The 18,479-nt window shown below is 46.5% G+C and overlaps 1 protein-coding gene across 1 annotated transcript in view; it reads right to left on the bottom strand.

Moving 5' to 3' along the window:
* Nucleotides 1–18,479, bottom strand: part of CGREF1 (cell growth regulator with EF-hand domain 1) — a 90,014-nt gene that overhangs the window by 15,112 nt on the left and 56,423 nt on the right. Inside the window, exons 2-3 of the mRNA XM_069233608.1 lie at nucleotides 12,965–13,053; nucleotides 4,059–4,130 (exon numbers count right to left, since the gene is read on the bottom strand). Of these exons, the coding sequence (XP_069089709.1) occupies nucleotides 4,059–4,130; nucleotides 12,965–13,044 (152 nt within the window). The 5' untranslated portion in view covers nucleotides 13,045–13,053. The remainder of the gene's footprint in view (nucleotides 1–4,058; nucleotides 4,131–12,964; nucleotides 13,054–18,479) is intronic.

The following is an 18,479-nucleotide window of genomic DNA, read 5'->3' as shown; positions in this document are numbered from 1 at the left end:
TCGGCAGGGCTAGGCAGACACACTTCCTCAGCGCCAGGATACCCTTGCGGGTGACACTGTGCTTTACAAATACACATAACAACACAACATATCAAGCAACAGCTCGCCTAAGCATGGATCATTTTACTTTCTAAAGGCACCAGAATGTGCTTTGACAGTGCACACTGCTCCTGTCCACACACTGCCTGTGCAGTCACAGAGCAGTGCACTGTAACCCTCTAGAGCAGGCTGTCATGCTTCACAACCAAGCATGGTATACAACATCACGCCCCACCTCCGGTGCGCTGCCCTCTTCCCATAAAGTACAATTAGACAATGTTTACCTCCAGATACCTTTAGGCTGCACCTCGCTCAGACAGGGTGTGGTGCTCGTGGCAGCAGAAATCTGACAAATATTGACAGGGTGGCGTTTAAGGCTGTGAAGCTAGTGTTTGTGATTCCAGGTAGAGCGGTCTACAGTCTGAGGATATTTCCTTAAGACGTGGCCTTTTTACAAAATGAGGTCCGGTCACCTCAGCTGCTGCCACGTAGACTCTTTAAATTTTCATGATCACATCATGATTGACAGTAACTAAGACAAACTATGGGGCTTATTTACAAGTTACTTGCACCACAGTAGCGTCACTTTTTTTTACGCAGCGGCGGCGCAAGCAGTCCCCTACACTGCGCCACATTTAGAAACTGGTGCAATGGGACCACTGCGTCAGTTTGAAGCCTTGCGCCACATTATACCGGTGCAAGGTGGGTGCTCCCCTGTTAAAATCCACACAAAACTGGTGCAGTGAAATCTGTAAGATTTCACTGCACCATTCTGCCCCTTTAAAGCGTCAGTTTTTAATGCCTGCTCAGAGCAGGTGTAAAAGTGACGCTGGGCTTTTTTTTTTCTTCACTGGACCCCCCCCCCCCAGCATTGCTGGACTAGCGTCATTTTTCTGACACTAGTTCCAGCAATGCATCAGTTTAGCGGCACAAATGTGTCAGAATTCCTGACACAGCCGTGGAATCATGCGCCATGGAGTGCTGTATCATATTTACAGCGCTACCGTCGCTAGGGGGTCCAGGGCTGCCGCAAGAAAACTGGCGCTTCGATCCGAGGCACCAGTTTCTTGTAAACGAGGCCCTATATGCCTGTCGTGTGTCGGCAGGAAAGGACGGAAAGTGTCCAACTAAAGGTGGGCGTGAGACACCAGGAAGGCAGGTGAAAGAGAGCAGAACTTGTGCATGGAAGGAGAGAGTGAGGGAGAGGGAAGGGAAAAGAGGAAAAGGCAGTAGAAAGAGGTGAAAAGACTGACAATGTGCAAAGAGAAATAGATGCGAGTTTAGAGGCACTGGCAAAGGTGGGAGACGGGAGGAGGAAGAGAGGGGATGCATATGATGGGTGAAGACGAGGTGTTTGAAATCCACAGGAGCCAGTAAGGAAACCCACCTACTGAAGGAGCCAGGCTAAGCACCTGAGTAGGGGCCAGGGGCCATATGTATGAACACATTTCCCCATAGACCTCGAATGGGTAAAAACCTTTGATACATCCGGCACCACATGACTTCTGTAGCCATAGATTGAATGCAGAACAGAGCACCCCAGATTTTGGCAACCCCCGCAAATATCACCTGATTTTCCAGATTACTTGACCCAGCTCGGGTGAAAGGATTTTGGGGGATATAAGACAAGCAATATTTTCCTGCTAGGGCCCTCCTTCCTCCTTTAAAAACATATAGGGCCAGATGTACCAAAGGATTTTACCCATTCTGTGTCTATGGGAAAAAGTTTCCTACATATGGCCCATCATTCTTTAGACTATTAATCTAAATTGTAGGTATCTATCTACAACTGCCATAATTTAGCACCAGCCCAACCTGACCAAATATTGCAACACAGTCAACTTTATGTGCACGCATCTTCAGTAAAGAAACAGGTAAGTTCCCTCAACATGTAGCGCTCTGTCGCTGTTTGTTGTGTGAACACCATAAGAATATACAGGTATCTCTGGGCTTTGACTGACCTTCAGCCTTCCAGCTGAGACTGTCTAGGAGGTACCTGAAAAACGTTAATCAGAAAGTGGGGATATGTTTACCACGTGAATGCAGGTACCATTTGACCTTACCTTTACGCAATATGGACAATGCCCGATTCCTGCTAGAACTGAACCTCTACATGGCTTCAAAGTGACACCGTTCTCTAAATAATTTCACAAAGGTTCTTTTTAGATAGTATAAAACCCAATCATTAAAGACAGATGGTATCAAAAACATTTAAATTATTCATGAAAAAAACATAATCTACTTATTTTCACAGTAGTTCCAATTCGTGACAATACAAAATAACTGTCTCAAAGAAGTCTCTTTCCAACTCAGAGATCCAGATGTCTTATTTACAGTCATGGCTGGCAGTGGGGCAAAGTGGCAGGGCAGGGAGAGGGTGAACACAACAAAATAAATGTAAAAAAAAAAAAAAAAAAAAAAACTTACCTTGAACCCGCCTCACCGCCACTCCTCGAGTCTCCACTGGACTGCAGCCTCCCAGGCACAGACTCCCAGCCTGCCCTGCGGCCAATCCTAACACTCCTCTCATGCATGAAAGCAGCATTAGGAGTGGCCTGAGTGCCCTGGCTTTGCGCTCCCAGGCAGACTGGGAGCCTGGGCCTGCCATCTCCAACCCGGCAACACAGTGCCGGTTTGGAGAGAGCTCAGTGCGCATGTATGTTTGGCTGTTCCAAGCCGGCAGGCCAAACACACATGCGTATTGAGGGAAGTGCACACCACTCCCCCGGTGCCTGTCATCTCCCATGGCCCGCCCCTTCAAAATAAAACCATAACAAACTTTGTTTATTATGGTTTTCTTTTTAAAGTTTTGCAGCTGCTGCTGCTGGTGGAGGGCCGACGCTCCTCTGCCTTAGCGGAGGAGCCGCCGCTGCTTAATTACCAACATATAGGAAGCCATCTGGCTAAATGTGATACTTAACGAGAGAGAGAGAATGATGTTGACGGACTCACAGTGTATTTCCTTCCTGTATGGCTTCCATATGCCCTTCCCGATCCCATCAAAATAACTTTTTGTTTGATTTGTTTCCTGCACCCTGCCCCAGGCTCTTACATGATTGACAAAGAAGAGTGTCAGACTATGAAATGGACAGTCAAGGCGAGTCATACCACCACAGAGGCGAGCTGCAAACCGGAAGCAAAGTCAGGGCTTCAGCTTGTCCAGTGTTGCATCAGAAGCAAACTGGATTTGCAGCACATGCATTTTCTGGCTGTTGATTTGATAAAGTGTTGGTCTCTTGCTGTTGGTGAAGCAAGAAAACCCTTCAAACCTCTTCTACCTATACCGCTGAACCTGCCTAGAATACAGGATAGCAGGAGGTCAGATCCGGAGGTGGCATATATCATCAAGTACAACAATTACATCACATTCCCTCCATGATGAAAACAGCCTATCTGGGAATTTCCAACTCAAATAAGACGAATCATGTTACCAACTTGCATAAGTCATGGAAAAATAGTGGTGGAAGGAAAGGTTTGTGACAATTTTCAACCGAAACAAATTTGTCGATGTTACTTAAAAATATTTGGACGAGGCATCTTTCTCATGCAATTTATAGGAAAAACAAGTACTTTGAGCATGTTTTTTACTAATTCTCAAGTGAGAAGGTGCACATGTTATACTTAAGCTTACTTGGAAAGAACTAGGTACATATTTTTTGGGGGAAGAGGAGTTAAACTTCAGATGGAAGACACATGCCCAATGTGGCCAATATCTCGTAGGGATGTAGTGAGCTGAGACAGCATTGTCCCCTGGTTGAGCATCTCCAGCATGGCCAGAGTTTCATCTGCATAGCACTGGTGTCAGGCCATGTGGGCAGGTGATCTTTGCCAATGGTTGAATGTACAGGTTAAAAAGGAGGGTAGCACAGGGGCAAGGATGGAAAGGGATTGCAGGTTTTGATGGTTTGAGGACTAGTGATTCTTAGAAGGGTTTGGTTGTAAAGGCCAATGGTTGTGATTCCTTGGTGATGAGGAACAAGGCTAAAAACATGCACAATATACTCTCAGGAGTCACTCACTTTAGTTTATCATCTCCGAAGTGCAAAGGATTCCCAATTGGCTTGTCTTCAAAACTGTTGGCCAGGTCCAGCCTGAGATAGAAAGAAGAAAAACATGTAAGATTGCAACTACTGATGCCGTGCTGGAAATGGACGCCTTGTAGAGGTTGGCTGCTCCCTGCCCAAGTAAAGCGACAGTCCCCACACTCTCAGAAAGAGCAGCTGATGATTCCAACAAGTCTGCAACCAAGCATCATCTTTAGAGAGTTACATGATATTTCTAGGCAAGAGGGATAGCGTGACGTTACTATAATCTGGCTGGTCTTGTACCTGTAATCAGTGCCACGGCTGCTAGACATGCATTCACTGTAGGTGTGCAATGAGAAGGCAATGCACAGCCTCTCGTTGGAACACCCACCCAGAAGAGCTGTGGAAACCTAGGTACTCAGTCGTCTGTTGCAACACAATTCGATAAGACTGGACGGGTTGTTGAGCACCTCGTAACAGAAGTTCAAAATCCAGCCCCCACCGCCTCAAGCTCTGTAACTGAATGTGATTTTTTGCAGTAAATTTTGATTGGTGTTTCTGTGTCTACAACACCTCTTCTTTTTAGCGATTCCTGATGTCATGGCATTTCTAGGCAGAAGGGGTGAAAATGTCTGCCACAGTACTGTTACCATGCAGAATCCATCCGTCAAGTAACTCCTGCTGCACAACCTGGGTTACCTGTGACCTGTGTTTATACTTTATGCGCCTGACTCACAAAGAAAGTTGTAAGTCTGGTCTCACCAATTTACACCTATGTGGGAGGGCTGGTTTACAACTTTCAGGAATTCACAAACATTCCCAGTAATGCACATGGAGACCTGCATTATATGCAGGTTTGCACGTGTATCCCTGGGAAAGGAGTGTGACATTCCCAGCAGGATCCTGCTCCTGTTATGTAGAGTTCTTTCTTCTTCCTACAGGAGAACTCCGCACAGGACGAACAGGATCATCTGTGGAAATGCACAGTCATGTCTGTGCCAGAGTATTCCCCTCTGTCGACATCTAAATCAGACCCTACGTGTATTTCTGCTTGGAGTCTGATTTTTAAAATGTGGATGGAGTTGAGTATGAGGTTTCCAGCTGCCAAGCATCCAAGTAAAATGATGCTTTTTAGGACTTTTGGACGACTGTGGTACACAGGGGCAGCTCCTCCGCTATGGCTTGCGAGCGTCGCCCCCTGCCCAGCAGCTGCTGCGCAGCAGCTGCAAAATGTTTACAAGAAAACGATAGTAAACTGTGTTTATTATCATTTTCTTGTAAAAGGGGTGGGGCCACAGGCCGCGACGACTACGGAACCCCTCAGTGCGCATGTATGTTTGGCAGATCGTTCTGGGATAGCCAAACACACATGCGCAGCGGGCTCTCTCCAACCCAGCAACGCAGGCACTGCGTTGCTTGGTTGGAGACAGCAGGCAGAGACTTCCACTCTGGCTGGGCGCTCGATCCAATCCTAACACTGCTTTCATGCTGCCAACAGCATGAAAGCAGCGTTAGGATTGGACGCAGGGCAAGCTGGGAGCCTGTGCCTGCACTGCAGTTGAGGACAGTGTCATTGCGGTGCAGCGAGAATTGCAATTTTTTTTTTTTTTATTGTTATATTTTGTGTTTTTGCCCCCGTGCCCACACCGCACCACCCCTTTTCCCTCCCGCAAGCAGCCACTGGTGGCACACAAGACTTTAACTTGAGACATTCATGCAACATCATTTCCGAACCTACCACATTCCCAGGGTCACTATTGTCTACAGCCTGAAAGAGGGGTGCCATTAAAAGCCCTCCATTCAATCCCCATCAACACACCTAGAGTTACTGCTCCTGCAAAGAGTTGGGTGGCAAGTCGGTGAGGTCAGCTAGGGTACCCAGCCCTCCTGCAGGCAATGGAGCAGGTTTGCACCCCAAGCACCCAGGTCTCGCCACACACTCCTTGAGAAGACCACACTAAGACCAGCTGTGTACCTTTCAGAAAGAAACTCAGCCAGCAGCTTTTGTGAACACACAGTTCATGGACCAGTCCACCAACTGGTTGTAACGAGTCAGTTCGGTTAGTTGGGGTACAAGAGGAAGAGGCAGGAGAGGGGTTCAGCAGCAGGGAGAGTAGATATGGTGGAGGAAGAGAGGACAGAAAGCGAGCAGTGGAAGCAGAATGGGGTACAAGCGAAGGAGAGAGAAAAAAGAGGGGAAGGTGTCAGAAAAGGAGGCGAATTAGTGGTCAAAGGAAGAGCAGTGGGAAGAGGAGAAAAAAAAGAGGAGGTGCAGGAAAAGCGCGACTAAGTGTACGACTAACATTTTGTGAAAGGGTCAGACGTGGCCCGAGGGAAGCACTGACCACACAGGGAGCGCGGGTGACCTGGAGAATTGTCCTGATGTTCTTCAAGCACTGTGACCAAGTCACCCATGGAAAAGGACTACATGTGCCTGTTACTAGGTCTTTTCTTGCAGGGGTATCATTAATACAGCTTTAAAAAAGGCTTTTACAGGAGTAAATATATTTTACTGTATTTCCTCTTCCGCTGCACTTTCAAGCCCATTCTTGAACTCACTGGTTACGGGTAGTTGCACTTCACCAGCTTTGGGCTCAATCTGTCTCTGTATGTTTCATGCATCGTCTGCTGCTTGCGAATGCAGAACGCCTTGGGACTGACCATACCTAGGGAATCCACACATTATCCCAGACATCCAAAAGCATTAACCAGTGTCACATTCAATTTCTTCCAATGTCTATTTATCTATTTATTTGGTTTATTCTGTTCTTCGTGGCGAGAAAGGATGATTCAAAGTCATACATATCTTTGATACGCCATGTCTTCTAGAAGGATGTACAGCTGCAAAGAAGAACCTCTATTAGAAATAGTAAGTGAAGAAATGTGAGCCACCCTTAGAAAATGTTCTCTGGCCCTTGAATTCCTGAGACTCTTAACTAAAAAGAGCCAGGTTACTAGGCGTGGTAAATTCCAGCCTTTTTAGTGTTTTATACAGTGTTCCTTTTTTAACTGCTTCTTTATTAAATTTAAGTCATAGCCATCACATAGCAGGTTGCAAAGCTCTTCATCATGAAATGCTGCTAAGAATTTGAGTAAAACAATCCCCATCCGGCACACAAGCCACCCAATCCTGCATTGTTCCTTAGAATTAATTATGCCTGTGACTTTTCACAAATGCATTGTTTCTGTCACACCTGTGCTGGGAATTGGACACCTTCAGCTGGATTCTTCCACATGGAAAGTCCTTGAGCACCATGTCCGAGAGTTTCTGAAGCTATGAGAGATCGCTGGCCTCACCGAGACCCTTGGCCATCAGTAGATCCACCCACCCACCAATTGTTTAAAAAAAAATATTTACTGGGTTTCACACCTGAAACACATGACAGAAATAGGTAGGTGCTGATAACATTGGATAATATACAGAAACTGATCAGAGATGCTCGTATGGGGGCCACCCCACTATGGGGCGTGTCAAAGGAATAAGATGGTGCGTGTGAAGGCTCAGACAAGGACTTGCAAGGTGGTCGTTGCATGGCAAGGTCAAACAGCTACTTAACACAAATGTAGTGCCAGCTGGGGGTCGACTAATGAACCGGGATCAAGGGCGGGTGGGCAGGCGTGGGGACGGTGACAGAGCATAAAAATTGACTCTGGGACAGTGGCAAGAGTGAGTGGACGGGTATATGATGTAATAATCAGTGCTGGGAAGCTGGAGGAGACTGTGTGGATCACCAAAGTAGGATCATCTTGCCACTACGACCAGTATGTGTCGTGGTCGGAGAATACGGTGCGTAATCATGAAGGAAGATAGTCATTGCCCACCTCGCGTTTGAAATGCGCAAGCAGGGTGGCCCAGTAGGGGGAAACAGGCTTTGTGCACGTTGAGGACCTCCTCGTAGCAGAGGTATCCTCATCCGTAGGACCCCATTAGCATACCGCGCCATGGCGCCACCGGAGGGGCCGTGGCAGAGCACCGGTGGAGTATGCGCACACACTTGGCTAGAAGTAACGCTAGGGCCTTGAAAGAGCGCGCACTTTGTGTCCGGCTGTACATCTGAAAATGCCACGGGCGCAGTCCTCCCATGTGTATATGTCAGATAATTCCAAGACTGCGTGCAGGATGGAGTAGACTGAACGCCAGTAGCACTGCAAGGCCAGGCAGGACCACAGCATGTGCCCGATATCTGCACTGAAAGCCTGGCAACGAGGGCAGCCCACCTGGGTTCTGCGGAAGTAACGATTTAACTGTGAAGGGGTTCAATACACTCTTTGAAAGATAAACAAATTGTATACTCTTGAAGCAGGAGTTGCTGGAGACTTGCAGAGGAAACTCTAGTGTCTGCTCCTATTCCCTGTCATGCAACACCCTCCCAAAATCGTCCTCCCACTTCTGCCATAAGGCAGCCAGGTGGGTGATCACCTGTCTGCTGATGGCTTTATAAAGCCAGGTAAGGAGGTGTCAGCCATCACCCATGGCGAGGATAGCCTGCAGCACTGGATGTGTAGTAGGTTCCTCCTCTGAGACATTCCACAGGATGTGGCAAGTGTGACTAAGTTGCCTGTGCAAGAGGAACTGTCTGGGTGGGAGATGATGTTCCTTGGTCAATTGGTCAAATAAGAAGAAGCGGCCACTGGAAAATAAGTCGCCCAGAGTGAGCACCGAGTGCAATGACCAGATCTCTGGTAGAATAAAAACCAGGGCGAGACTAATAAGAGGGAGCAATGGCACGTACATGGGTGTCCAGCGGGACAGATGATGCATCCACGTTGTGCACGCGAGACAGCTACTGGAGCCGCTAAAAAGTATGCCTCAAAAGAGAGGGCACCAAGGCCTCCATGGTTCACAGGCAGCTGTAGTTTGGCAAGGGTGACTCGGCGGCGCTTGGCACCCCAAATAATAGTGCACAGAAGAGTATCAAGTTCCTTAAAGAAGGAGTGCGGCGAGATGACTGGGAGATTCAAGAAGTAATACAGAAGGAAGGGCAGGATTACCATCTGCGCCAAGGTGATTTTTCCTATTGGGATAGGGGTTGGGACTGCCAGAAGTGTTTCTGGGTTTGAATTCCTGCTAGGGCCTTGCGGAGGTTCCCTTCGTACAAGTCTAGAGGATCATGGTAAAGATAGACCCCAAGATAGCGCAGCACCCGAGCATGTCATCAGAGGCGGGTATTGCATAGACAGACCTCTCGTGGTGGCAGATCGGTGCACAGCGGATGTATGGCCGACTTCCCCCAGTTGACACGCAGTCCTGCTGCTGTGGCAAACTCAGCTAGGGTATCTCCAGTTAGGTCGACTGTTACATCCCGTAGATAGAAGAGCAGGTCATCCGCATATAAGGATATCATATCACATGCATGCTATCTGCGAGCGGGACGCCCCACTCTCGACCCTCCTGATGTAGTCATTTAGCAAGCAGTTCCATCACGAGTGTGAACAGTAATGGGGAGAGCCGGCATCCCCGTCTCATCCCTCGGCCAACCAGGAAAGGAGCGAAGACGAGACTACCCAGTCGACTACGGGATCTCAGGTTGGTGTAAAGAAGATGGGTGTAGGCCATGAGCCTGGGCCTGAATCCAATGCGGGAAAGGACTATGAAAAGGTAGTGCCATGTCAACGTGTCCGATTCCTTCTCTAGATCCAGGATAAGGCAGGCTGCTCGTAGGAATTGCCCCGTGACTCAGTCTTCTATGCAAAGAGGTGACAGATTTTTCTGGGAGGTCCTGCAGCCTGGAACAAAGCCATTTTGATCAGTGTGCACTAGATCCGGGAGGATTGTGGCATACCTATAAGCAAGGATCTTTCCCAGGATTTTATAGTCGGCCCAAAGAATGGCTATGGGTCTATAAGAGGTTAACTGCAGCTTAGGGATGGAGACCAAGAGAGACTCTCTGAGGGAATGCCGGAGTTCTCTGGCATGCAAGGCAGCCTCATACATTTCTGCAAGGCGAGGTGCCAGGAGTGCTGAGAAACCACTGTAGTACTCGAGGGGTAGGCCATTTAACCCTGTTGTTTTATTCTGGGCAAGATCACAGATCGCCTGTGCCACGTTAGTAGGTGTAATTGGGACATACAGGAAAAGCCTAGATGTGGTGGGTATTTCCGGGAGGGCGATGCCTGCCAGAAATGCGCAGGTGGAACTTACCGAGGTGTCTGGCGGTGCCAGGTAGATATAATGTTGGGTTGTGTACGAGTGATAGTGTCCGAGAGAGTCATCCCCTTGGTAATAGGGCAGGCAGAAGATTCCGGTCTGATCAACCAGGCCAAGAGACTATTGAAGTAGATCAATCTACCACTGCATCAGATTCTCCTGCTCCGCTAGAGAGGCCGAGGAACATCTGCCACATTTAAGGTTCTTAGCCAGGGAGACAGAGACTGGTTAAATCCTGCTTTAGCTGAGTGGCAGGGAAAACACCAGCAGAAAATTCTCCAATGCTCAACTTTGCTGGCAGACTTCCTACTGTTATGTGTGGGAACTGGAATCTACTCCTAGTGGTGGGATATCGTCAGTGCCCACATATCTAGTCTCCTGAACATGCTGGGGGTGGTTCCCAGTGCATTAAGGAAAATTATAAGTGTCCTGTAGTGAAAGTCTGCCACCCTTTCCATAGACGTCTTTCATAGATGAAACTCCATTGCCGAATCAGTGACTCCAAGGGCCTGATTTAGATATTGGTGGTATTACCACTGCCCCACTGTGTCAAGTCGACGGAGTTCTGACTGCTGTATTTAGATGCATTGCAGCTGAACCGCTGACTGGAATGACAGAGTGCTCTTCCTAACCTTCAGGCTGGTGGGCTCCTGTCGACCATATTTAAGTGTTACAGTTCTGCGGGGAATGCACTCGGAGAGGATTGCTAACGGAGAGAGCCGTTGCGGGAGTCAATATATAGTGTACAATGGGAGGGGCTATTGGATAGAGGTAAGTTACACACACACACACACACACATACCATACCATAGCCTTATGTGTCCACCTGCACAACAAACTACATACACACTATCAATTGCCATTCCACCACAACACAACATGTAAATGCAGAAAAAACACGTTGCCATACAGCCATTACATACAATATGCACACTATTGATACTACACCCACATACAACTCAACCACAACAACCAACACAACTACACACTCATCAAAATAAAGACAGTCACATAATAGTAAAAGTACAAATGCCACAACAATGACCACCACACAACACTAGCCTGAATATTGCCCCCAACAACACAACATACAACCAAACAAACACAACAAACATCAGACCCACATGCAAGTGGCACACATACTGACACACCCACATCACACACTCCAGCTCCCTCTACCTCAACTAGCCAATCCACTCACACACACATACATGCGCGGACTCGCAGGTACAATTGGAAGCACAATATTAGAAGTACAGGCCCCAATGCATTGTGCACACATGGCCATAGTTGACAAGTGTGATGTTATTGTAATTTTGGTGCAAACTTTCATTTGCTAATGAATACTTACACCAAAATAACAATAATGTATGTGATTGATTTGTGTCCCCATCAATGTCTGCCACAGATGATTTCAAGACATTTGCTTGTCACAAGTATTTATTTTTTTAATTGCTGTGACATGTATGTGACTGCATTGGTCCCGAGCTCATGTGCAAGGACCAAACAACGTAAACAAGTAATGCAGAATGCTTACCGTCAAGTCTGGCGATGGTAGGGTCGTGTGTCCTCCATGGCAGCAGCAATGGCTGGTCTTGTCCAGTCAAAAAAAGAAGTGGAAGTAGGAAAAAGGTATGCTTTACCTCATTTCCCTTCCAATACGCCAACTCAGATGTAGAGATACCACCACCACAGTTGGCTTTGCGAAAAGGCACATCGTAATCTGCTAGGTGGGAAAGGTGGCTGGAGTCCCCCCGCCAGCCACTATTTCCAATGGCACCTTCACGTGGCTGGAGATTCCTGGCAGAGTCGGCTGGACTCAGACGGCCTTCGCCTATGGTCCCGCCAACATCTAAATTGGACGGATGGACCGCCAAGACGGCAGATGGGGAATCAGTTGAAAAAGTGTAAACAGGATCATTACCACCAAGATCTAAATCAGGCCCTAAGTAGGGTGGTTTACTAACCTGCTTTGGCAAACTTTCTTCCACACTTGGCTGAACAGGTAAATTAATCTCAGGCAGATAACTACCATAAAGCAGCCGCTAATCTACCAGCTTGCCTGTAATCCATGCTCTATTTTACAGAAGACTAGTTAAAAACTCTCAGATTTCAAACTCTTATTCTGGCTTAGACAGGCTGTGTTCCAATAGCTGTCATCATCACCAGCTTTATAACTATTTATTTTGAAGTGCCTGCTTCAATAAAGTCATCCAAGCACTGCAACAGCCATGGATTCCCAAACAAACCCCTGTCTTGGACACATCTTGCCTTGCAATACGTGCAGGATTAACTTTTAATTTGCACTTTACATGTTGTGTGTGGCTACTATGACTAATTTGGTACATCTCTTTAGGATATTGTTAAACATAGAAAAGCCACAAATCTCAAAAAGTATGATCCTGGGTGTTAAACATGTCTGTAGCTTGTGTAGCGTTCAAATTATGACTTCCAGATTCAGAACCCAGGAAGTATCTTAAGATGGCAGAAGTCAGCTTTCTTCCCTTCTATGTTCCCTGGGATTCCTCTTGCCCACAAGGTAACTCCACCCTGCCTTCCCCTTGCTTTTGTTTTAAAAAGTGACAAACCTGAATGGGATACAATCCACTTAGATCCTAAACCAACTAATATGATACACTTTTTTCTTTTGGTGTGATTCACTTCTAAAATTGTTATCAAGACGGTCTTCAAAAGTGGAGATTTAGGAGTCCCTTTCCAGGCAAAAAAAATGAACTAGATCTGAGTATAGTACCTGTCCATGCCAGCATTCTTCGGAGCTCCTTCGCTGTGTCCAAGGAGGACTAGAAGCCAGGAGAAGAAAGGCCATTTCATCTTGATGTTCTGCAGGAAAGTATCAAGGAAAGGTGGGTGAGTAGGAGACTGAAGGGAGAACTAAAGGGTTAGGCGAGACAAACAAACAGAAGAGGTAGATGTGAAAAGTCCGAAATTAATAGCGTAGGCTCAGTTTTTAAGATATGGAGAGAATGTGAAAATTAAGATGGTATCTTATACCTGATACCAGATATGTGACGATCTGGTGGGAAATCTAAACATGGGGAGAGCACATGGCAAATATCAAAACTTTAGCAATGACTTCCCATTGTATTTTTTAAGATTTACATTCTCCTTCTTTTATCTGTTCTGAGGAGTCTAGGTTGCTGTGTAATTCTGGACTTTGGGGGTCATTCTGAGCTTGGCGGGCGGCAGGAGCCGCCCGCCAAGCGGGAACCGTCAGAATACCGCTGCGTGGTCAAAAGACCGCCGCGGTTATTCTGAGTTTCCCGCCAGAAGGCCGCCCGCCAGCCCAGCGGGAAACCCCCTTCCATGAGGATGCCGGCTCCGAATGGAGCCGGCGTAGTGGAAGGGGTGCGACGGGTGCAGTTGCACCCGTCGCGATTTTCAGTGTCTGCTTGGCAGACACTGAAAATCTTGGTGGGGCCCTGTTAGGGGGCCCACGACACCCGTTACCGCCAGCCAGTTTCTGGCGGTCAAAACCACCAGAGCCAGGCTGGCGGTAAGGGGGTCGGAATCCCCATGGCGGCGCTGCCTGCAGTGCCGCCATGGAGGATTCCCTTGGGCAGCGGGAAACCGGCGGGACACTGCCGGTTTCCCGTTTCTGACCGCGGCTGTACCGCCACGGTCAGAATGCCCATGGGAGCACCGCCAGCCTGTTGGCGGTGCTCCCGCGGTCGTTGGCCCTGGCGGTCCATGACCGCCATGGTCAGAATGACCCCCTTAGTATTGTCAGCAGCCCTTGATTTCTCAGATGGTCCATTTGCTATGATACTGCGCCAAACTCCTGTTTCAGGGCTTGACTCCTGTTAGCGAGGCCAAGCAGGCAAGGCTTAATCATGGAGGTAACCTGTGCCAGGTACTTGCATGATATAACATCATATGAAACACACCAGATAATTTCTTGTATAGGACTAGGAATGGAGATTTTTGCAACAGTATAGCAAACGTGTGCAACAAACCTGAAGTGCCTAGCAGGTTCGGAGACAAAGCTGCACATTTAAATGTATTTAAAAACCCTAAATGCAGTCCCTTCCATGGTACAAAACTAAACAGATTGCAGGACAAAGAGTCCCAGTAACAAAACAAAGCTACAGTCAAAGACAATGCCAGATGATCACAATCAGAGGGCATTAACATGGTGTTCTTAAATCTCTGGCTTTCAAAGTAACAGCAAATATTGATTAAACATATAATCATTTCCTGGCACTGTCAGTGAATTTAAAGGCAGGCAGGGCCCTTGTTACCGCCCTTTTCCTCATCCTGTTCCTGCTCCTGTTCTGAGCAGGCGTTAAAAAAGGCGAAAAGATTTACACAAAGAAATTTCTTAGATTTCTTTGCGCCATTTTTTCGGCCCCCCAACGGGGGTACGTCCCCTTTGCATACATTATGCCTGGCGCAGGTATGATGTAGCACAAAGGGTTACAAAGTGGCACAATGCATGCATTGCGCAACTTTGAAAATCTGCTGTGGCGATTTTGGCCTCGTTGGGCCATATTAGCGTCTTAATAAAATGATGCTGATGTGGCACAACGAGGCGCTAGGGGCTCTTAAATCTGCCGCAAAGTGTAGAAGAGAGCTCAACTTTCTCTAGGACCAGGCATCAGCATTCCACTGTATTTATTCATATTTATTCCAAAAACTCTCTTCAATTTCTCTATTACGAATGTTATTAACCGTGAATGTGCCTAAGCTCTGTTTTGCACGATAAATAGTTTAATAAGTTCTCAAGATGTACTATCCTGACACTTGCATGCTCTGCTATGCAGCGTGTCATGTCTTCTGTCTGCAGTTGTCTCTGCACCGTTTCCAGTAGCGACCTACTGCTGAGCAGAGAATACTTCAAAATGCCAGTAGCATTTTCCAGTCATGCCTCATATCTTCAAAAGGTTCTCTCAATTACGTTTTCTTCTCTGCTCTCGTGTTTCCAAAAAAATAAACTTCTCTGCACATAAGTGGAATGTATGCTTTTTTGTTCTACGAAGTGTTACGACAAAAATAACAGAGAGAACAAAGGTTGTAAATAATTCATCAGTGTAAGCGACTCTGTTACACACCTATTCTATTACGAGCCCTGCTCCCGCTGTACCTTGTCCCGCCTGTTACTTCCGTTGCAGTTTGTGTCACGTGGTCGCTGTTACTATGGCTACAGAGACACCAATCCCCAGCCTAATGAACATTTTCCTAGCTAGCGAGAAGGAAAGTTTTAATTCTATTATGGACTCGGAGGCGAGGATTATGCATTTCCTTCTTCACTTTTTATAAACCAGCAGCTTCAAAGAGTAAAAGAAAAAACATTCACTAAACATCCCATGAACCATAGGGAGTAGGTAGTCATGACAACCAATATGACAACCAATCCCCAATCATAAAACTAACACTGCTAATTACCCCACAAATTATGGCACTCATGACCTCTTTGATAACAACATTGATATTATCAATGTAATATCTGTAGTAAAAATGTTGACAAAAAAGCTGTGCATGGCAGGGGCGCGAGTTATAGTTACCTTAGGGCTTGAGTTATAGTTACCTTAGAGCACGAATTATAGTTGTTATAGTTACTTGAGATAACTCTAACTATAAATGGTGAATTTCTATGGTTTAGTGCATTTGAAATGTGAGCCTAACTTTAAGGTCCCTGTAACTTTTGTTTTTTTAAAGTGACTGAATGAAGATATATAATATATATATATATAATTATTCATCAAAACACACTTTCAGGGTTAGAGTGACGCATAAATTATGCAAAACAGAAAAGAGCACTCTGGTAAGTACCCATGTGTAGGTGGAGAGCAGCTCCAGTAAGGAGCACCCTACAACACCAGCGACACTCCAGCTCGGCATGGATGGCACTGGGCCAATCCTATGCTTAAAAACATTGCTAGAAAAACAGACTTTTGAGGTGAGCAAATCTAGAGTGTTGCTCGTGTTGTAAGGTGCTCCTTAATGGCCTTTTGCTCTTTCTATGTGTGCTGCAGAATGCAGCACACATAGAAAGAGCAACAAACTAGGAGAAATGACAGCACTTCTCCTTGTTGCGCCATGTTAAGATGCTTAGATGTTGGTGCTGCCTCAGGTTTACCAAAACTTGTAAATGTGGGGCAGCATCAAAATTCAATGGGTGTTGCTGTGGCACACCCACAGCAACACCAATTGCACGCCCCTTCCTTGCAAAGTGCTGCGTGTGAAGGGGTCATATTTACAAGGTGGTGTTAAGCCACAAAAAGAAGCTTAATGCCATCTTGTAAATATGACGCAGTGCATAGTGATGGGCCTTGTAATCTGGCCCCTTGTCACTCTCTAGCTCGGCGTGGATGGTACTGGGCCAATCCTATGCTTAAAAACTTTGCTAGAAAAACAGACATTTGAGGTGAGCAAATCTGGAGTGTTGCTGGTGTAGGGTGCTCCTTACTAGAGCTGCTCTTCACCTAAACTTGGGAACTACCCAGAATTCTCACTCTGATTTACTTATATGACATCTGTTCCTCTTCTTCACTGGAGGAAGTTAACATTCATGCTCCCTTACTCGTGTTTTTTAATCAGTACCTACAGGAGAAGTGACATCCGTTAAATCAGTCCCGAAATTTAATTCACAGCGTTACAACCAGTATATGTACAACTTCTTCAGAATATCAGATCCTGGGGAGAAAACTGGTCAACGAATAAACAAGTATATTCCAAACATAAATTGACCCAATGAAATAAATCTATCAGTTACTTACTGTTAAGCAAGGACTCCCAGGCGGGTAGAGATATATTACCATGATACTCCGGGTGGGATATCCTCACCTCTGTGTCCTTAATAGAATTGAAACTTTCTTTCACGCTAGGTTTGAAATTTTTCGTTCTATGAAACGGGCAGAAGCGAGGATTACGTATGTTCAAAGCCTACTTACAATCAAGGCTGCGGCATCATATATAGGTTTGAAGTAAAACCTTTTAAAAGTGGATTCCGATAACTTATCTAACGCATTCATAATGTCCTTCAGTCTACCACATACCTCAATAGCCTTGGATGCCATGGTCCCTCTTTTAGAGTGAGCTCCGACTTGATGGACATAAATTCCTGATTCCACCATAATCCATCTTACCCGCCTGGTGATGGAAGGAGAGGATGCCGCCCTGAAGGGCTGTCTGATAGTGATCGGGAGCTGTCGCTCACCTGGCGGCCTAATATCGGCCATTTTGTCCTCATGTGCCTTAATGCATATAACCACACATAGATTAGGTGAATCTTCAAAAGCAGGGTAGGTTTCTGACCTGATATTTGTCTTGGTCCATCTAAAGATAGTAAATGTGACACCTTCTGGTGGTAAAATCCTTGTTGAGATATCCAAGGCCCTGACATCGGATACTCTCTTGAAAGAGTTCAAATAGAGCAGCATGGCCAGTTTCGCCGAAAGCTCCTTCCTGGAAAGGTATTAGTTGTCCTGCCAACTTAGAAGAATACGCAGAATCAAATTAACATCCCATAGCCCTGAGTACCTGGGTTTCAAGAGTCTAGACAATTGAATACCTTTCATGAGTTTACAAATGCAAGGATGTTCACCCACTGGGATATTGTTGATGATGTCCACCAGAGATCGCTGACCTGAAGGTGTTCACTGTGCAATAAGCTAGGCCTAATTGTGCTAACTCTGCCAGGAAGATCAGGATGTCTGTAGCATCTGCCCTCAAGGTATCCATGTGGCTCTCCATGTACCAATGAATCCATCGTCTCTAGGCCGATTGATACCTCTTGACCGTACTGGAGGCCCAAGCCTGCGCTATGAACTTTTCAGGGTCATCTGAAAGTCCACTGTTTTCTCAACATGGCCTGGAATCCTCCACACCTTGAATCTGAAATGGTCCTGCAAGACCAACAGATATTGACGTCCGTGAGGGTCCTGCAAAATCAATGGGAAGGATGGCAGCTCCATTGGTGGCTTCCAAGATAGTTCCAACAGGGTCAGTAACCATACTTGTGATTTCCAAATTGAAATCACCAGAACCAAGGATGGATGCCCTCCGATGTCAGACTTGAGCTGATATTCTAGGTATCAACAAGAAGGGTGGAAAGGCATCCGGTTGTCCCCTTGTCCAATCCTGTAGGAAAGCATCCACAACGAAAGCCCTTTGATTCGGGTGCCAACTCATGTACTAGCGAAGTTGAGCATTCCACATAGATGCAAACAGATCCACACTGTATGAGCCCCATCTGTCCATCAGGATGAAGAAGACCGTGCAATTTAACTGCCAATCTCTGGAATCCT

This window comes from Pleurodeles waltl, chromosome 5 (genome assembly GCF_031143425.1).
Source record: "Pleurodeles waltl isolate 20211129_DDA chromosome 5, aPleWal1.hap1.20221129, whole genome shotgun sequence".
NCBI lineage: Eukaryota > Metazoa > Chordata > Amphibia > Caudata > Salamandridae > Pleurodeles > Pleurodeles waltl.
This window is presented reverse-complemented; position numbering and strand designations above follow the sequence as displayed.